A 21,607-nucleotide genomic window follows, 5' to 3' on the forward strand; every position below is an offset into this window, starting at 1 on the left:
AGGAAAGATATTTCTTCTTTATATGTATTGCTTTCTGCATTATATATTACCTTATATAGCCTCTATAACCTAAAGGGATCACCAAACATTTTCCATGTTTCTATGTTTCATCATCTGCCATGGACCTTTTTTGATATTAAAATAATACATGATTGGTTTATCTGGCCAGGCCAAACCAAACCAAATATAGGAAACTGAGTTATTATAGCCACACTTTTTTCCTGAGTATTAATCTCCTCATGCTTAGAAAACAAAACTACCCCCACATTTTTAGAGGAAAGAAAAGAAAAAGAGTTAAATCTGTACTATTAAGGTTTTGGTTGATTGTTGTTCTGGCCATAGAAAAGGGTGGGGTGAAGGAAGATTTTGCAGTTAGTTAATTATACCCACATATTTGATAGGATAATTCACTAGAAAGAAATATCTATCTCATTAAAGGGTATCTAATTAGTCAATACCTTCCTAAACAAAGCATTCGTGAAAATGAAGTGGGTAAGAGATCGTCTTCCTCCTGAATCAACAGATTTTCAAAGTCATTCCACTTCTTTACATCCTAAAAGATGATAAGTGAATAGTCTTGATTTCAATGCTGACACTATAGTGCTTTTCAATTTTTGCTTTTGGAGTGCAATACATTAAGGCACCAAAAGAAACAATATGAAAGAAGATGGATATCCCATATAACCTTGACATTTTCTTAATTTTTTCACTCATCTGGGGAAAAAAATAAGGTAAATTATGCCCTCCTAGTCTACTTTCCATAACTTCAGAAATTCATGTAATTTTGATTCTTAATCTTGTCTTTAAGCAAAAGGAATGGTGACTCTGCATAAGTTGAAAACTGCAAATGATATTAAAGGTGAGTGTGAAAGCTGATGTGAAGCCATTGTAAAGATGGGGCTTAATACTTTGACTTACATTTTTTAATACCTTAGTTACTTTCCCTAATTGTCTTGTCAGTTTCTATCCTCCATCTACTTGTCCATAAAGTGAATGAACACCGTTATCTCTCCAACTGTCTTTCTAAGTTCCTTGTACATTTATAGTCCACACCACACTGAATCACATGTGATTATCAGGTATTTTATATTCTTTTCTAATGCTCCATTTGTGATTTTTTTTAACCTCTAAGAACACTGTAGCCTATTTGGTATCACAGTACAATTTACAAAGCAGGTGTTCCTGACTCTGCCATTAAGGAAATTAATTCAGTTCATTGGGCTTTAGTGTCCTTAGCAGTAAAATAAAATGGGTGAGGACCTGGAGCACTGGCTCACACCTGTAATCCTAGAGCCTTGGGAGGCGGAGGCAGGAAGATCACTTGAAGCCAGGAGTATGAGTCCAGCCTGGGAAATTCAGCGAGGCCCCCTCGCTATAAAAAATTTTGAAATTAATCAGATGTAGTGGCACTTGCCTACTGTAGTCCTAGCTACTCGGGAGGCTGAGTGGAAGGATCACTTGAGCCCAGGAATTGGAGGCTGCATTGAGCCATCACTGCACCACCGCACTTCAGCCTCAGCTAACAAAGAAGGAACTTGTCTCTTTTTTAAAAAAATGAAATGGGCATGGACACAGGGAGGGGAACATCACACACCGGGGCCTGTTGGGGGATAGGGGGGTGGGGGGCTAGGGGAGAGATAGCATTAGGAGAAATACCTCATGTAGATTACAGGTTGATGGGTGCAGCAAACCCCCATGGCACGTGTATACCTATGTAACAAATCTGCACGTTCTGCACATGTGTCCCAGAACTTAAAGTATAATAAAAAAAAATGTGGTGGGTTGGGGGCAGAATTAGGTTGGTGATCTATTAGTTATCTTTCAGCTTTAAAATTCCAGGACTAACTTCTGTGGCTGAAAGGACATTATCAATAAAGTAAAAAGACAACCCACAGAACAGGGAAAAGTATTTGTGAATTATGTAATTGATAACGATCTAGTCTCCAAAATATATAAAGAATGCTGTAACACAACAATAAGGCTGGGCATGGTAGCTCACGCCTGTAATCCCAGCACTTTGGGAGGCCAAGGAGATTGCTGGGGGCCAGGATTTCGAGACCAGCCTTGGCAACATAGTGAAACCCCATCTCTACCAAAAATACAAAAAATTAGCTGGGCATGGTGGCCTGCACCTTGTAGTCCCGGCTACTGGGGAGGCTGAAGTGGAAGACTCACTTGAGCCCAGGAGGTCGAGACTGCAGTGAACCATGATCCTGCTACTGCACTCAACCCTGGGCAACATAGTGAGACCTCACCAAAAAAAAAAAAAGATAGAAAGAAATATCTATATATTAAAGTAGCCTTTAATATAGTAGGCTCTTACTAAATAATTGTTGAATTAATTTATAAATTAAGCCTTCCCTTTCTTTCCTTGTATGTTCCTGTCCAGAATGGGAGGCAGTGTACCAAGCTTAAAAAGATTAGGTTAAAGTCAAATTATGCTCATAATGAACAAATCCCCCTGAGCAGGAATAGGAAACCTCTAGAACTGCTGCAAGTGAAACCTGAAGCACTTTTAGGGGCCCAACTATATAACTAGCTAAGCCTTGGGTGCCAGAGATATCTGTACTTAGCCATGATAGACTAAAGACACTCCTAACTCCTGCGCTAGAGTATTTACAATGCCATGAGACATGTCAGATCATGAATACCTTGGTTTCTGCTTAAAACAATCTTTTCTGTAATTGTTCTTTTGAGAGCACTTTTCCCGATAATACTAAACACAGCCTATGAGAGTTTTTTTTTTTTTTTTGCCTCTCTTTCTAGGCTTAAACAATTAATGAAATGATTCTTAATCACCATTCAGTGAAGGCAGCTGAGTAAAATGTTTTAATTGAACAACTTTCAACTGACTGATGAAGACTTTCTCTTTTTTTTTTTTTGAGACAAAAGTCTCGCTCTGTCGCCCAGGCTGGAGTGCAGGGGCGTGATCTCAGTTCACTGCAACCTCTGCCTCCCGAGTTCAAGCAATTCTCCTGCCTCAGCCTCCTGAGTAGCTGGGATTACAGGTGTGCGCCACCACACCCAGCTAATTTTTGTATTTTTAATAGAGATGAGGGTTTCATCATTTGGACAGGCTGGTTTCAAACTCCTGACCTCAGGTGATCTGCCCGCCTCGGCCCCCCAAAGTGCTGGGATCACAGACATGAGCCACCACGCCCAGCCTGATGAAGACATTAACATGAAAATATATTAATATAGAACTTGAAACAAAAATTCTCCCCCTTCCCTGAAGTCCCAACAGTGTCAAAATGTTCAGATTTTATAAATCGCACCCTCATATACACCAAGGGTGCTGAATGAACCACACTGAAAACACACTTGCTGTAAGGTTGGAAGGAGCTCCTGGGTCATTCTCTCCCTGGGCTTGAGCCTGAGCAGTGAATGAGGTCACAGTTGTGTGATGGAACAAACCCTTTATTGGATTCCTGATCTGATTGAAGCTCAGAAGTGGTAGGTAGCTCGGCTTAAAAGTAGGTAAATATCATGATTTTGTAGGATTCTATGCTAAGTCCTTTTTTAAAAATCTATTATCTATGAGAATTGAAGGTATTTTTTTAAAGAAATGATTATTTTGAGGTATGGGGATGATTTCACAGCACTTTTCAAGTGCCTGAATTGTTGAGCCATTCCGGAGTTCCCAGCTCTGTGGTAGGTTTTCAGATTTTGAGGACTTGTAATTGAGTTGTTTAGAAACAACTGCTTTCTGGGCTCTGAGGTGAAGACCTGGGAAAATGGATCAAATTCTAACCAAACATTCAGAGACTTTTTTTCCTCATGGTTGAATAGTATTAAATTATCCATTATTCCTAAGTCAGCAACCTAGTTTTCTTGTCAGTGAACTATCAAATACACTCTACATTTTTTTATTATTATTATACTTTAAGTTTTAGGGTACATGTGCACAACGTGCAGGTTAGTTACATATGTACACATGTGCCATGTTGGTGTGCTGCACCCATCAACTCATCATTTAACATCAGGTATATCTCCTAATGCTATCCCTCCCCCCTCCCCCCACCCCACAACAGGCCCCAGTGTGTGATGTTCCCCTTCCTCTGTCCATGCGTTCTCATTGTTCAATTCCCACCTGTGAGTGAGAACATGCAGTGTTTGGTTTTTTGTCCTTGCGATAGTTTGCTGAGAATGATGGTTTCCAGCTTCATCCATGTGCCTACAAAGGACATGAACTCATCATTTTTTATGGCTGCATAGTATTCCATGGTGTATATGTGCCACATTTTCTTAATCCAGTCTATCATTGTTGGACATTTGGCTTGGTTCAAAGAACAACAGAGGGGGAAGCCCCACCAACCCAGCTTCTGGTCCATAAGCCCTGTTTCTCAAACTATGCCAAGTGGAAAGGCGACGGTAATTCACGAGTTCCTTCCAGGGTCTAGGGTAGCCGAACTGCATTGTATCCCACCCCCATTCCTACTGTTAACCAAGACCACCTGAGCTTTTCCTCCCTGACTCCACCAAGATCGCATGCATGGAGGCTTTGCCGCCGCCTCTGTAGACACCCGCCCCCAGGGCACTCAGTCACCTCCCTGCTGCTGGCTGCCCTTGGGGGCAACACCTCCGTCAGAGCCAAAGATATCAAGAGGATCCTGGACAGCATAGGCATCGAGGCGGACGACAACCGGCTCAACAAGGTTATCAGTGAGCTGAATGGAAAAAGCATTGAAGACGTCGTTGCCCAGGGTATTGGCAAGGTTGCCAGTGTACCTGCCAGTGGGGCTGTGGCTGTCTCTGCTGCCCCAGGCTGTGCAGCTCCTGCTGCTGGTTCCACCCCCGCTGCAGCAGAGGAGAAGATGAGGAGGAGGAGGAGGTGTCCAAAGAGTCAGACAATGACATGGGATTTGGTCTCTTTTATTAAATTCCTGCTCCCCTGCAAATAAAGCCTTTTTACACATCTAAAAACAAAAACAAACAAACAACAGTTGGTTCCCAGGAAGTGACAGGGCAGGGATGAGTCTCCCAAAAAGAAACCCTGGGAAAATCTACTTACTACTAGGCAGGTATCTAAGATGTAAACAAGTAGGCAAATACATTTTATTCTTTGTCAATTATGACTTGAAATGCTCTACTGATTTCATAATAAAATAGCATCTTTAAATAACTTTTTCCATATATTTCCAGAAAGCTCATTATCTGTGTCACATGGCACCATTTTTATTATTTAAGGTGATAATTTGATATATGTATACATTGATAATTTGATATATGTATACATTGTTAAATAATCACCACAATCAATCTAATTAATATATTCATCACTTCACTTAGTTACTATTTGTGTGTGCGTGTGTGTGTGTGTGTGTGTGTGTAGTGAGAACACTTAGGATCTAATCTCTTAGCAAATTTCAGGTATACAGTACGGTAGTATTATTACCTGTAGTCACCATGCTGTTCATTAGATCTTCAGAATTTATTCATCTTCAAACTTTGTATCACCAACATCTCCCCATATCTCCTTCCTCAACCACCATTCTACTCTCTGCTTCTATGAGTTTAACTATTTTAGATTATACATATTAGTTAGATCATATAGCGTTGGTCTTTCTGTGTCTGGCTTATTTCACTTAGCATTTATGTTTACATAGGATCAGAGTGACACTAATTGAAGGGGGAGCAGTGACAAGCAACTTTGCTTAGAAATCTGGGAACAACGAAGGGGCCTTTCCACATGGCATTCCAACTTTATGCATACCTCTAACTTGAGTTTGCATCTATTACCATTCCTTGAGGCCCTAGACTTTTCAAACTCCAGGCTTTGAGCTGAAAAAGTTGCAAAAGAATATAAAGAATTAATCTGTAAACTGATTTCTTAATTGTATATTCTGAATTCCAGACAGAGTCACTGGCCACATGGCAGTTTCAGAAATTAAACCAAAACTTAAGCTGAATCCTCTAACAAAAGTACCCATCTCCCACAGTAAAAGGTAGGTAATGAATGTATTAAGGATGATAAATGTATTATGATAAAGAATTATTAGTGTTACAGCTCTTTTAGAATTTTGTCTAGCAGGTTTTCCGGTCTTTACCGGGAAGCCCCTTAAAAAAAGAAAATTATTAAGATTATTGGCCGGACGCAGTGGCTCACACCTGTAATCTCAGCACTTTGGGAGGCCGAGGTGGGCGGATCATGAGGTCAAGAGGTCGAGACCATCCTGGCCAACATGGTGAAACTCCGTCTCTACTAAAAATACAAAAATTAGCCAGGCGTGGTGGTGTGCGCCTGTGGTCCCAGCTACTCGAGAGGCTGAGGCAGGAGAATTGCTTGAACTTGGGGCACAGGGGTTGCAGTGAGCTGAGATCATGCCACTGCACTCCAGCCTGGTGACAGAGCAAGACTGCATCTCAAAAAAAAATATTAATATATTAAATGCTCATAAAGATTTTGATGAAACAATTAAAATACTCTTCAAATATTTATTATATAAGTTTAGTTATAAAACAAAACATCAGAATTGATGAGAAATATTTTTTATGAAAAGAAAAAGATATACATCTTTTTTGATAGGAAGAGCAGAATTCTCTCTCCTGTCCTCCCAAAGGAGAAGCTGTTTTTATGTTAGGATACAAAATACCCTAGGGGGCTCAAGGAGTTATCAGTTATACCTGGAGATATTTTGAGTGCCAGTTTAAAGAAGAAAAAATTTAGAAGATCATAAAGAAGACCTAAACCCATAACCAAGTCAAAGTGTAGAAAGAAGGTCTGTATTTCAAATATAGCTGGTAAACGAAAGCTGGTAAATTAGCCATGACTGACCCTGGGCTAAAATTGGGAAGAGAGATTTACCTGTGACATTAACAATGGCTTTTTCTCAGTCACCTAACAACAAATTTCAATAAACAGCCACTAATGACCAAAAATGAGAGCCTGATTTATATTTTATCAGATCATAAGAAGAACATTTTTTTCTCTTTCACAATTATCCATTTACTTTCTATTTTGAGTGTATCTTTTCTAGTGTCCTTGACTATGCAAGCTATCTTTTGAGGTAGTGAGTTCCTTGTCACTGAAAGTAATTAAGCAAAGACTAGACAATACTACATGTAAAGGGAATTTCTACATTAGATGGGAGGCTGGATTGGGTTCATTCCAAATGTAAGGTTCTTCAGTCATTTGAAACTTTGAAAAATAAAGTCTTTCTCCAATGTTTGATCCAAGATAAGGTTTGAAATTGTGCCAAGAGTGTCTTTTTAAAGACAGGTAATAAGAACTTTACATTGCCTGGCCTGGCACGGTGGCTCACATCTGTAATCCCAGCACTTGGAGAGGCTGAGGTGGCTGGATCACTTGAGCCTAGGAATTTGAGACCAGCCTCTACCAAAAAAGATACAAAAATTAGCTGGGTGTGGTGGTGCACACCTGTAGTCCCAGCTACTCAGGGGGCTGAGGTGGGAGGATTGCTCGAGCCTAGGAGGCAGAGGTTAGGTTGAGCTGAGATCGCACCACTGTGCTTCAGCCTGGGCAACAGAGCAAGACCCTGTCTCGAAAGAAAAATAAAAGATATTTACACTGCCTTTCCTCCTGCTTCTTGAGAACATAGTATTTCTCCATGTACTGCATCTTCTACATCATGCAAAAGAAATTTGTTTATACTTAGAAATACAGATGGTCCCCAACTTAACAATGGTTCAACTTACCATTTTTTGACTTTATAGTGGTACAAAAGCAATATGCATCTAGTAGAAACTCTACTTCAAATACTCATACAACCGTTCTGTTTTTCACTTTCAGTACAGGAGTCAATAAATTACATGAGGCATTCAACACTTTATTACAAAATAGGCTTTGTGCTAGATGATTTTGCCCACATGTAGGCTAATGTAACTGTTCTGAGCACATTTAAGGTAGGCTCGGCTAAGCTATGTAGGTTAGGCAAATTAAATGCATTTTCAATTTACAATATTTTCAACTTATGATGGGTTTATAAGGGTGTAACCCCATCGTGAATCAAAGAACATCTGTACAATAAATATAAAATAACCTATCTGAATAAGGACAAACCTGAGCTTCAGAAATTACAGGTTGGGCACAGTGGCACACACTTGTAATCCCAACACTTTGGGAGGTAGAGGGGGGAGGAACACTTGAGCCCAGGAGTTCAAGACCAGCCTGAGCAACATAAGGAGATCTTGTCTCTACAAAAAATAAAAAATTAGCTGGGTATGGTGGCATGCACCTATAGTTCCAATTACTCAGGAAACTGAGGTGGAAGGATCCTTGAGCCTGGGCGGTCAAGGCTGCAGTGAGCCACGATCACACCACTGCACTCCAGCCTGGACCGCAGAGGGAGACTCTGTCTTGAAAGAATAAGAGAAAGAGAAGAAATTCAAGTAGATAATAAAGAGGAAGCACCAGAAGAAGAAATCAATGTTAGTAAAAACTGAGAAAATAAGACAAGTTAGATAAAATTCCACTTTCAAAAGTTAAGAACAGTTTTGAGACTATCACCTCCTTTTCTCCCAGGCCCCTCTTTGAAAATGAGTTGAATCTAATAAGTACTTTAGGGGATACTAAATTAATAAACCATAATAATTTTTTGTTTAACTACAATGTTTACTATTTCTTCTAGTTTTACTTTTTTCTTTTGAGACAGAGTCTTGCTCTGTCACCCAGACTGGAGTGCAGTGACGTGATCTCTGCTCACTGCAAGCTCCACCTCCTGGGTTCATGTCATTCTTCTGCCTCAGCCTCCCAAGTAGCTGGGACTACAGGCGCCCGCCACCATCCCTGGCTAATTTTTTTTTTTTTTAATTTTTAGTAGAGGCGGGGTTTCACCGTGTTAGCCAGGATGGTCTCGATCTCCTGACCTCGTGATCCATCCACCTTGGCCTCCCTAAGTGCAGGGATTACAGGCATGAGCCACCGCGCCCGGCCTAGTTTTACTTTTTAAACTGCTTCTTATAAAGCCACAAAACTATGAGATTTCATATTTTTAAAACTTTTAGTTTTACAAGTATCAAAACTAAATGCACTTTAAATAAATTTATAAAATTGATTATAATTAAATTTTGGAGTTAAATCACATTTACTTAAATGTAATTAAATTTTATTTATCATATTATAAGCAAACTCAGTTTTACATGATATATTTTTGTGTTCTTAAACTAATAAATTACTTCAGATCTGTACAAAGTATCTTGAAAGTATTAATACGTTCCTGCCTTTTCCAGATTTTACTTTCCTCAATAAATGAAAGGTCACCCAGGGTTTCAAGTTTTCAGAGGTGTTCTCTATCTTTATTTCTCTGTCTTATATACCCATACATATGCTGGCAAAAATACAATTTGACTATTGTAAAATAGTTGTAAAAGTTGTAAAAAAAAAAAAAAGTTGTAAAATAGTCATAGATGCAAAGATTTCTCTGTAAGGGTATTCACCACAACAATGTTTATACTGTTTTAAAATTTGAAACTCAAGGCTGAGAGTTGGAGCCAGCAAAAAAGAAAATTGAAACAACTTCTCTTTCTAACAACAGGAATAGTGTAAAGCATTATGGCCTTGATTTTTGGAGTCAGACAAATCTGGGTTTGAATCTCAGGTCTTCCATTTACTATCTGTATAGCCTGAGACAAATTATTTAATTGCTCTGAGCTTCTGTTTCTTATTTTGTAAAATGGGGGAAATCGTAACTGGTTTTTTGGGGTTTGTTTTTTTTTGAGATAGGTTCTCACTCTGTCACCCAAGCTGAAGCATAGTGGTGCAATCATGACTCACTGCAGTCTTGACCTCCCAGGCACAAGCAATCCTCCCACCTCAGCCTCCTGAGTGGCTAGGACTACAGGCCTGTGCCACCACACCTGGCTAATTCTTTTTTATGTTTTGTGGAGACAGGGTCTTGCTACCTTGCCCAAGCTGGTCTTGAACTCCTGGGCTCAAGCGATCCTCTTGCCTTGACCTCCCAAAGGGCTAGGAGTACAGGTATGAGCCACCATGGCTGGCCTGAAATTATAATTTTTTAAGGGAGGGGTGATGGGCAAGTTTAGGGCAGAGGTGGATCTCAGTGGCCAACATTTTCTCACTGTTCATCCTGTAGCTATTGGCTATCCTAAATAGAAGATCCCTTAGGATAGTAGACTGGATACATTGAGATGCTACAGTCATTCCAGTAAGCAGAAACTGATGAATAGGACTAATATCTGCTGGTTTCACATATGTAGTAAATCTAAATATTTTTATATCTTTCCTCAGGGATAGAGACTTACCAGGATCTCTTCAATGCCAATTACAACACAAAGAAAAGAAGCTAAGTGCTTCACAAATGGCAGGTAATGAGAATCATCCTCAAAATTGAAGCATAAACAACAGCTCCTTAATATGTCTGATCCTTTCTTCTCTAAGAAAGATCTGAGATTTCAAGGGTTGTCTACACCACCATCATTTGAGAGAAAGGAAAAAAACCTTACATTTTTGTGGGACAGGAGGGAAATTGCTTTTAAAGGGACATCTCCCTAGAATTTAGGCAGTGCTGGTCAAATAACTGTATTCAAAGAAGAACTTGTGGGTATGGAAAAGAACAAACACAAAAAAAACAAAAATAACAAAAGAACAAATATAAATCAAGTAATAAAGAACACAAACACAGCTACAGTCCTAGGATTTCTCAAAGAAAAAAATATAAAATGAGCTACACTGGCTAAAGTTTATTCATCCAAACAACAAATATTTATTTAATGCCAAAAATGTACTAGGCGTGGGAAACAACAAAACAAGTCAGACGTGGTCCCTGCCCTGATAGGAAGTCTAATAGGGAAGACAGGCTGTTAAACCATGAACTTGCCAGGCACAGTGGCTCACGCCTGTAATCTCAGCACTTTGGGAGGCTGAGGCAGGCTGGGCCGATCACCTGAGGTCAGGAGTCCGAGACCAGCTTGGCCAATATGGTGAAAGCTTGTCTCTACTAAAAATACAAAAATTAGCTGAGCGTGGTGGCGGGCACCTGTAATCCCAGCTATTTGGGAGGCTGAGGCAGGGAGAATTGCTTGAACCCGGGAAGCGGAGGTTGCAGTAAGCCGAAATCGCGCCACTGCACACCAGCCTGGGCGACAAAGCGAGACTCCGTCTCGAAAAAAAAAAAAAAAAGCCATGAACTTGCTGAATAAATCATTTAAATTACGATATAACACAAGTTATGATAGGAAAAGTATGGAGTGTTATAGGAGCTTAAAGGAAAGCCTCCTAATATGGTCTTGTGAGGGAAGAAAGGGAGTCTCAGAAAGGCTGAATGACGCATAGGAGTAAATCAGGCAAATAGCGCTGAGAGGAGTGTTCTAGGCAGAAAGAACAGAATCTATAAAGGCCAGAGAAAAGGGAAAGCATGATGCACTAGAAAAATTCAAAGAAGTCAAGTGTGGCTGTGTTTGGGTTGCGTCTGGTTTCTGGAGAGGCTGATGCTTTACCCCACTGAATTTAGAACCAATTTAGAAATTGACCCAGGAGACAGAAATGAATCAAAGAATCAATCGACCTTGACCAGCCCTGAGAGGGGCCAGCAAGGCCCCAGATGGCAAAACATCAAATATGGAAACTAGAAAATGTGTTCTTTACAGTGCTTAATCCTCAACTTTCCTATGAGAGGATAATTTGTTCATTCTATAATCAATCAGCCTTTATTGCTGAGAATTTCGGTTTGGAAAACGCAAAGGATTGTCATGATCAGATTGGCATTTTTCATTGTAAAACTGAGCTAAATGCCTTAATAATAACAGCTTATGGTTTTATAGACCTTTAAGGTTTCTAAAGTGCCTTAAGATACTTTGGTGCTCAATTTAAGGGGTCTATTTTAGTCAGATATGGTGAGACATGCAGACACAGAAATGATGGCCACAAAGGAAGTTTTTCATACTCACAGATCCCTAGAAACAGGGCACAGCATGCCAAGCATGTGGGGCCACAAGAGGAAGCACCAGGGTCAGTCAGGAAGTGGGCAGGGGCAGCATGTGGACAAGAAACTCTATTGTGGTTTCTGCAAAAAGGAATGGACAAGGCAGGGTAAGCAGGTATGGGATTAGCTAGTTTAAACAACTTCAGTGGGCTCTGGCATGTAAGGGCTGTCCCCAGTTGTCTGGTACCTAGCCCTGGGATGACTAGGGCAGGGAAGTAGTGGCTCTGACTGTAAGAGGTGGAGAAGGCAGGTGGTTGAGGATATGGTCTCTGGAATATGGTCTATGGAATTGGATGGTTTGCAGAGGAAAGACACACTCACAATCTAGTAGTTACTATTTCTAGGAATTGACCAGCCCTGAAAGGGGCAGTCCCTCCAGGGCCAGCAAGGCCCCAGATATCAAAACATCAAATGTGGAAACTAGAAAATGTGTTCGTTACAGTGCTTAATCCTCACAACTTTCCTATGAGAGGTTAATTTGTTCATTCTACAAATATTTATTGAATACTTCAAGATCCCCAGCATCTCCCATCCTTACTGTCAATTGATCTCCTTACTTTCCCGAAGAAAACTGAAGCAATCAGAGTAGAATTTCCGTAGACTCTCACCTCCATGTCTACCTCCTTACCAGCATCTGTATCCATATACTCTGCCTTCCACCAACTTTTTCTATTTGAGCAATAAAAATTAATAATATAGAATTGATTATAACCCAAAGTATAAAATAAACATCCATGAAACCACACTGATAGAAATAAATGACTAATTTTTTTATTTTTATTTTTATTTATTTTTATTTTTTTCTGTGCAGTGTTGCGATCTCGGCTCACTGCAAGCTCCGCCTCCCAGGTTCACGCCATTCTCCTGCCTCAGCCTCCTGAGTAGCTGGGACTACAGGCGCCCGCCACCACGCCCGGCTAATTTTTTGTATTTTTAGTAGAGACAGGTTTTCACCGTGTTAGCCAGGATGATCTCGATCTCCTGACCTCGTGATCCACCAACCTCAGCCTCCCAAAGTGCTGGGATTACAGGCATGAGCCACCACGCCCGGCCATAAATGACTAAATTTTCAATAGGAAGAAGAGACAAATGGCAGAGGTGGCAATACCCGGAGGGGAAAATGGGGTCACAATGTACTTTTTAAGGGAGAAATAGCAAAAGTTTATACAACAATAGGATTGATATAGTAGAAAATGAAAAAATGGTATTTCCCTTACCTAAGAAGAGACCCTTTCTTCAGTAAATTCTTTGAATATGAGAGAGGGGATGAGTTCCAATCCACAAGGGAGGGATTGGCTCTGGGTAAGAGCATACAGTTTATTTGCAGCGCAGAGAGAAAGGACGATCATGCAGGTACAGGTGCTGGTCAGGAAGTGGACATGGAGGTGGGAGTGCCTAGGAATTCTATTTCTCTTCTTTCTAATCATCCACCCAGAATTACTTTTTCTTTTTTGCATGGTACATACCACCTTCTAAAATGGCATCTAGTTTACCTATTTACTACATTTATATGAAGGCACAGATCTTTGTCTATTTAGTGCACTAATACATCCAAAGCACTTGGAGCAATACCTGGTCCATGGAAAGCATGCAATCAATATTTGTTGACTGCCTACTAACATGCAAGAGATAGTGGGAGAAACAGAAACAAGTCAGAGATAGTTTGGTTCCAGCCCTAGAGAAGCCTACCTTTTATCAAGGAGAAAGATGTTACCTTTTTACATTACACACTTACAGAGCAGGTATCATTATCTCTGTAGGAGATTAATCACTCTTATACATAGAGATGCTGAGACTTGAATGTGATATGAAGTAAGTTTTATTCAGGTGTCATTTGGGATATATTTGTTCCAGGTTTATTTCCTCATTCACTAATTTCAGAAAATACATATCTAATTTTGGCTCCAGTTAGTGCCTTGACTATTTCTTTGAAAAACTTTGGATCCATACAAAACATACACACACACATATGTAATTTGGGTCCAATTTGACAAATTAGTTTTCTATTGCTGCTGTAACAAATTGCCACAAACATAACAGCTTAAAACAACACAAATTTATTATCTCACAGTTCTATAAGTCATAAGTCCAGGTGGGTACAGCTGGTTTCTCTTCTCTGTGTCTTATAGGACTGAAATTAAGGTGTTGGCCAGCCTGGCCTTAGCCAGGATGGTCTCAATCTCCTGACCTCGTGATCCACTAGGATCTCCTGGAGGAGAATCTGCTCCCAGTCTCATTCAGATTTTTGGCAGAATTCTGTTCTTTTCTCTTGTAGGGTTGACATTCCAGTTTCTTTGCTGTTTATCAGCCAGGAGCTTCTCAGCCTCTTTAGCAAGCAGAGAAGTTCCTGGCTGATAAATCAGCAATGGTGGGTCAGGTCTTTCTCATGCTCTAAACCTCTCTGATTTCTGCCACGTCTCTCCAGCTTCTAGCTATATAAGGGATCATGTAATTAGATTGAGCCCAGAATAATCTATCTTAATTATATGTGCAAAGTCCCTTTTGCCACGTAAGATAGCATATTAACAGGTTAAGGGATATCTTTGGAAAGCCATCTTACCTACCAACACTTGGTTTTGCAACAGTTAGTTCATTCCAGTTCAAGTTCCATGGAAGGATACTGTCCTTTATAAGAAATGTCTATTAAGCACTCATTTTTTTCACAATCCTTTTTTTAGAACATGATCTCCAGTCAACTATATTGTCTGTCCTAGTCCTATTAGTGTATGTACTTCTTCTTGAACAACTGTCCTGAATAACTTAATCCTATTTCCCCAGCTTTCCAAGATGCCTACAACTTCTTCTACAAGGACAAAACTGGCTGTATTGATTTCCATGGACTGATGTGCACTGTAGCTAAGCTGGGAATGAATCTAACCAAGCATGATGTCTATAATGAATTGAAATGTGCTGATATTGATGGTGAGTCTTTTGGCTTCTCATTGTTTTTCTCATAAAAGATTTTTGTGAATATATAGTTTTCTTTTAATGACTGTGTAAACATGAGAAACAAACCTTATTTACTTGCCCCCCCAAATATATATATATTTGTGTATATATATATATTTGTATATGTTAAATATATAAATATATATAGTACAAATATATATATATTTGTATATTATATGTTTGTAGACTATATATTTGAATACTATATACAAATATACATATATGTATATATCCATATATCTATGTATACACACACACACATATATATAGCCTTAAAGGGACACACACATATATGTGTGTGTCTGTGTGTGTATGTATGTATGTCCCTTTAAGGAGATCAGTGAGGTATGTGTACAAGTTGTGAAATCAAATTAATCCTAGAAAATGGACTATTTGAAAAACGCTGTGTGGAAGCTAAGAGTGATTGTCTGATTTCAGTATCAAATTCAGGTTATCTGTCCTGATGTACAAAAGCAGTAACCATGTTAATAATGACATGTTACCAAGAGAATTCAAGCCTTTTGTTTCTATTTGAATCAAAATAGAACAAATCTTTCTTTTTCCATCAAGTCCCACCTATATTGAATTTTAAATGCCACAGCACTTTTGTTGGTATTTTTAAAGCATACAGATAATGTTGTTGTTGTTTTTTTTTGAGACAGTCTTGCTCTGTTGCCCAGGCTGGAGTTCAGTGGCGCAATCTCGGCTCACTGCAACCTCCGCCTCCTGGGTTCATGCCATTCTCCTGCCTCAGCCTCCTGAGTAGCTGGGACTACAGGCACCCACCACCACGCCTGGCTAATTTTTTGTATTTTTAGTAGAGACAGGGTTTCACCGTGTTAGCCAGGATGGTCTCCATCTCCTGACCTCGTGATCCGCCCGCCTCGGCCTCCCAAAGTGCTGGGATTACAGGCATGAGCCACCATGCCCAGCCACAGATAATGTTTTTAGTGAATATACTGACCGAATTATTAGTAGGCCAAACTGATATGCTGTGTGAAAAACATATTCAGCATATTATCCCCTCTCCCCTCTCTCCACCCAACTGCTAGTGCCCTATTCAATCAACATCAGTTCCACCTGTCATGCAATGTCACTTAAGGTGTCACTTGCTTCTACTAACTGTGTCAAAATTTTCTATTATTTCATGGAAACATACACATACCCCTCTAATAATACTCATCATCCTTCAGTTTTAGAGGAAATGGAATACAGCTTGGGGATGTTATAATAGGAATAATAGGGGCGGTTATAACATGGGAAGACGGGACAGATTCCTTGCAAACATGGCCAGTCTCTGAGAAAGGAGCAGGTGGACAGACTGCAATGGCTGGGTGCTCCTGGCTGGATGTTTACAACCACCGTTGCTTCTGTGGGCTGTGGAGGACTCATGTAATGGTGCTAAGACAACTTCAAGAAGACTAGGGCTCACCTGAGCATATTTCCAGCCCTCAAATTCTCTGTTTTTAATATTAAATCATCCAGAGTGTTTTAATTTTTATATTTAATATATACTCTGATAATTAAAATACATCTTATCCTTGTCCTGAGTCTCAGATTTTTGTTGCAGGAGATGGGAAGGTGAACTTCTCAGACTTTATCAAGGTGCTAACAGATAAGAATCTCTTCCTCAAGGCAGTGGGTGAGTAGAGACGTTATGAACAGAAGGCAGTTGGGCAGCTACAACTCACTGCACAGCAAACATCATTCACAGGCTTCCAGTTGGGAGACAGGTCAGGAAGGTGTAGTCTGGGATGTGAGTTACTTTTGTACTGCTTCTCCAGAACAGTATTTGCTAAACAAGTTGGTACAGTGTTAACTACATCAAGCAGGCACTTGCACTGTCCAAACGCCTGCTGCAAGAGACACTGCCCTTTGGTCTCCAATGAGAACACTGAAAGAATGACTGGTGTAGAAAAATTTGGCTGCCTTCTATAATGTCTGAATTATTTTGTCTTTTTTTTTTTTTTTTTTTTTTTGAGACGGAGTCTTGCTCTGTCACCCAGGCTGGAGTGCAGTGGCGCGATCTCAGCTCACTGCAAGCTCCGCCCCCCAGGTTCATGCCATTCTCCTGCCTCAGCCTCCCGGTAGCTGGGACTATAGGCACCCGCCACCACGCCCGGCTAATTTTTTGTATTTTTAGTAGAGATGGGGTTTCACAGTATTAGCCAGGATGGTCTTGATCTCCTGAGCTCGTGATCCACCCACCTCGGCCTCCCAAAGTGCTGGGATTACAGGCGTGAGCCACCACGCCCAGCCTATAATGTCTGAATTCTTTACCAAGTGTATGCACTACTTTGGGAGGCATTCCTTTTATTTAAAAAAAAATTATGTTTCAGAAAAAGAAAAATGCACTCTCTCATGTAAATCTAGGGTGTCGATAATTTACTGTTCTTGAAAAAATACCTTCCCCACACTGATGAAGCCTCTACCCTCAGTGCTAGGGCTGGAGAGTCTGCTGGAGGTTAGAGAGCATTAAGGTGTCATGTGCTTCCACTAACTAATAGAAAATAATTTTTCTATTATTTCTCCCCCAAGGTTATAAATGATGTGTAGTTGTACTTGAAATATTGTCATTAATCCCCTCATGGTTTGTTTATAAGTTTAACAGGCTGCCTTGGAAAAGCTAACCATTATTCATGTTTTCTAGGATAAACATTCCAAATTCCAAATACTGTATACAGTTTTGAAAATATATTCATTCATAAGCTATGAACTGTTCTTAGGATAAAGAGAAGTTATTTCTTACAAGTAGTATTATAGTAATGGGAGTTTGCGTAGAATCTTTGCCTAGAACCAGATAATAATCATTAACACAAAATTCATGTTTGTGTTAAAAATATTACTACGTTTTCTTAGAAGTTATTGAACTAAAAGTATTTTTTAACATTCCATTTTATTCTGTCTGCTCAGTAACCAAAATGGCCTTTCTACAAAATAGAACAGACTTTTAATGTTTTACTGTACCTCTAGTTCCTGACTTGATATTATTATTGTAAATAATCAGTAAAGAGGTGGTCAATTTCTTATTTCAGAAGGTATTTAAAAATCTATCTTTTGTTTTCCCTCCATAGTTCCAGAAAAGGAGACCTGTTTAGATTTAGCTGGCAACCCAGGAATCCTGTTGTTTGAAATCCTATCAAGGCTTGTAGAGACTTCAGCCCTACCCAGAAAGTCTATAATAGAAATAGTAAGGTAAGTGAGAAGGAAAGGAGCAAAAACAGCCTTCTCAGAAGCATTATGAAGATATTAACATGGCAGTCAGCTCTCACTAACATCCAACTCCACAGGGTCTGGTCCAAAACTAAGGAGAAGAAGGTATCTGGGCAAATGCCCTTGTGCTACAACATGAGACCTTATTCCCTCATCTCCACAGTCCTGCCCAGCTCTAAAACTGCAAGGCTAACCTCAGACCACCTAAGGGCCCCACTGAGGACCTAAGACAACCAAGAAATTTTAGCCTCCTCTATCTCAGGCCAAAGAATTCCAGCAGAACAAGACTTTTCCAGGAATAATTTTGGGTGGGCTTAGAAATCCAGTTTGGAATATAAGACACTCTTGTTCATGCTAAAACTACCAGGGGCTCTCAAAAATCTCTGACTCAAGAGATGAGGTACAGCAAATTCAGACCTCCGAAAGTAGCCTTTGGACTAGAGCGGAGCCAGAATTAGACTTGAGAATAAAGGATGAGGAAACATTCTCATCCTTTAAACCTTTAATTCTCATCCTTTAAATAAATAACACACACCAACTGCATTATTTATTCCAGCAAGTAGCGCTGAGAGTAAATCACCTCAATCTATTTTTATCATTATCTTAAACAAATGTTGCTATTATCAGTCTTTTCAATTCATACTCCTTCAAAGCATTCCAGTCTCCCACCTAGAGAGACTTAAGAGTATAGAATTCCACGAACAATGTAAAAATATTCTTCTGCCCCTCAATAAGTAGTCTCTTTATACTCTCCTATCTCTGTCAGATGTAGAATAGAGGATGCACAAAATTCTACTTTTCATTCCAACTCAAAGACACTTAGTAAAGCCTGCTGTTGGTACACAAATTCAACACATTGTTTAACTTCTCAATCTCAGTTTCCTCATCTATAAAAAGGGAATGATAATAATAATACCTACCTTATAGGACAATTGTGGGGCTGATGTGTGACAATACATGTGAAGTGCTTGGCGCATTATAAGAGCTCAATAAATGTTAGCTATTATTATCATGTGGAAGTAACTAGACTAAGCATACACATATTATCTTGAAAATTGAAGCTTCAGCTGGGCGCGGTGGCCCACGCCTGTAATCCCAGCACTTTGGGAGGCTGAGGCAGGTGAATCACAAGGTCAGGAATTCGAGACCAGCCTGGCCAACATGGTGAAACCCCGTCTCTACTAAAAATACAAAAATTAGCTGGGCGTAGTGGCAGGTGCCTGTAATCTCAGCTACTCGTGAGGCTGAGGCAGGAGAATAGCTTGAACCTGGGATGTGGAGGGTTGCAGTGAGCTGAGATCACTCTACTGCACTCCAGCCTGGGCAACAGGGTGAGACTTCATCTCAAAAAAAAATAAAAAATAAAAATAAATAAAATTGAAGCTTTGTTTAAAAAAAAATTATAGCCAGGCACCATGGCTCGCACCTGTAATCTCAGCTACTCAGGGGGCTGAGATGGGAGGATGACTTAAGGCCAGAAGCTCCATACCAGCTGGGCAATATAGCAAGACCCTCATCTCTACAAAATTAAAAAAGTTAACTAGGCATGGTGGCGAATACCTGTAGTCCAAGCTATTCAAGAAGCTCATTTGAACCCAGGCATTTGAGGTTACAGTGAGTTGTGATTGTGCCACTACACTCCAACCTGGGCAACAGAGTAAGACCTTCCTCTAAAAAAATAAAATAAAAATATTTTTTTTTAAAAAAGAACATACATATTATCTAATTTAATCCTCACCTCCCTAATGAGTATATACTATCATCACTCCCACTTTACAGATGAAAAAACTGCAGCACAGGTCAGTTAAATAACTTGCCCAAGAGGGAATGGTACCTATATTTTAGCACAGTCTGATTCCAGAACTCATGCTCTTATCTGTCTCCCTGTACTGCCTCTCATACCCAGTAAGTGCTTAGGAAATGTTAGCTGATGTTGGCATTTTTATTGTTATTGTGGTGTGGCTGTTATTTATCTGGTTATCTTATCTGGTTATTATTTATCTGGTCATCTTGCTAGTGCCTGATACCTAAGGAGATTAAAAATGTTTAAGACATAGTATTTAACGTATAAATGGAGACACTTTGAGAGGCTGAGGTGCATGGATCACTTGAGTCCATGAGTTTGAGACCAGCCTGGGCAACCTGGTGAAACCCCATCTCTACAAAAATTACCTCTTTCACTCAGGCCCGTGGTGACAGCAGGATAGGCAAGTGTCATGGACTTCGTGCTGCTATGAAGCTCCACGCTCACTGATGAGACCAGAAGTGGCATGAAAAACAGTACAAGAAAGCCCATTTGGGCACAGCCCTGAAGGCCAACCCTTTTGAGGGTTGCATGAGAGGTGCTTCTCATGCAAAAGGAATTGTGCTGGAAAAAGGAGGGGTTGAAACCAAACAGCCAAATTCTGCCATCAGGAAGTGTGCCAGCATCCAGCTGATCAAGAATAGCAAGAAAATCACAGCCTTTGTACCCAATGGTGGTTGCTTGAACTTTATTGAGAAAAACGATAAAGTTCTTGTTGCTGGATTTGGTTAAAAAGGTCATTCTGGGCCGAGCACAGTGGCTCATGGTTGTAATCCCAGCACTTTGGGAGGCCAAGGCAGGTGGATCATGAGGTCAGGAGTTCGAGACCAGCCTGGCCAACATGGTGAAATCCCGTCTCTACTAAAAATTTAAAAAAATTAGCGAGGCATGGTGGCGGGTGCCTGTAATCCCAGCTACTCAGGAGGCTGAGGCAGGAGAATCGCTTGAACCTGGGAGGCAGAGGTTGCAGTGAGCCGAGATCATGCCACTGCACTCCAGCCTGGGCAATGAGAGCGAGACTCCATCTCAAAAAAAAAGGTGATATTCCTGGAGTCTGCTTCAAGGTTGTCAAAGTGCCCAGTGTCTCTCTTTTGGCCCTATACAAAGGCACAAAGGAAAGACCAAGATCATAAACTTTAATGGTGAAAACACTGTAGTGATGGGTCAGGCGTGGTGGCTCACGTCTGTAATTCCAGCACTTTGGGAGGCCAAGGCAGGTGGATTCCTTGAAGCCAGGAGTTCGAGACCAGCCTGGCCAACATGGTGAAACCCCGTCTCTACTAAAAATTTAAAAATTAACTGGGTGGGGTGCTGCGCACCTGTAATCCCAGCTACTCAAGAGGCCAAGGCACAAGAATCGCTTGAATCTGAGAGGTAGAGGTTGCAGTGAGCTGAGATCGCACCACTGCACTCCAGCCTGGACAACAGAGTGAGACTTAGTCTCAAAAAAAAAAGAAAAAAAAACTGTAGTGATAAATTTTTATATGCAAAAAAAACAAAAAATTAGCCACCATGGTGGCACATGCCTGTTGTCTCAGCTACTTAAAGGGCTAAAGCAGGAGGATTGCTTGAGCCTGGGGGTCAAGGCTACAGTGAGCCATGTTCACCCCACTGCACTCCAGCGTGGGTAACAAAGTGAGACCCTGTCTCAAAAGAAAGAAAGAAAAAATAATAATTATATATGTATACACACACACACACACACACATATATATATATAAATGGAGAGAAAAGTCAGAAA

At 40.3% G+C, this 21,607-nt stretch overlaps 1 protein-coding gene, 1 non-coding gene and 1 pseudogene across 4 annotated transcripts in view; all 3 read left to right on the forward strand.

Moving 5' to 3' along the window:
- The window catches only part of LOC100445724 (EF-hand calcium-binding domain-containing protein 3), a 544,420-nt gene that overhangs the window by 504,457 nt on the left and 18,356 nt on the right, over nucleotides 1-21,607 (forward strand). Inside the window, exons 113-118 of one of the 3 annotated variants that reach the window (XM_063718854.1) lie at nucleotides 809-859; nucleotides 5,855-5,945; nucleotides 10,208-10,284; nucleotides 14,679-14,822; nucleotides 16,420-16,491; nucleotides 17,924-18,044. In XM_063718854.1, coding sequence (XP_063574924.1) covers nucleotides 809-859; nucleotides 5,855-5,945; nucleotides 10,208-10,284; nucleotides 14,679-14,822; nucleotides 16,420-16,491; nucleotides 17,924-18,044 — 556 coding nt within the window. Of the gene's footprint in view, nucleotides 1-808; nucleotides 860-3,440; nucleotides 3,478-3,500; nucleotides 3,652-5,854; nucleotides 5,946-10,207; nucleotides 10,285-14,678; nucleotides 14,823-16,419; nucleotides 16,492-17,923; nucleotides 18,045-21,607 lie in introns of those variants that run through there. The other 2 variants (XM_009236639.4, XM_054537212.2) reach the window with 2 other exon arrangements.
- LOC100448207 (large ribosomal subunit protein P2-like) lies at nucleotides 4,351-4,991 on the forward strand (annotated as a pseudogene).
- Nucleotides 5,997-6,059, forward strand: LOC112129766 (U7 small nuclear RNA). Its single transcript, XR_002912119.1, has one exon. It is a non-coding gene; the product is annotated as a U7 small nuclear RNA (small nuclear RNA).

This window comes from Pongo abelii, chromosome 19, assembly GCF_028885655.2.
Source record: "Pongo abelii isolate AG06213 chromosome 19, NHGRI_mPonAbe1-v2.0_pri, whole genome shotgun sequence".
Taxonomy (NCBI): Eukaryota; Metazoa; Chordata; class Mammalia; order Primates; family Hominidae; genus Pongo; species Pongo abelii.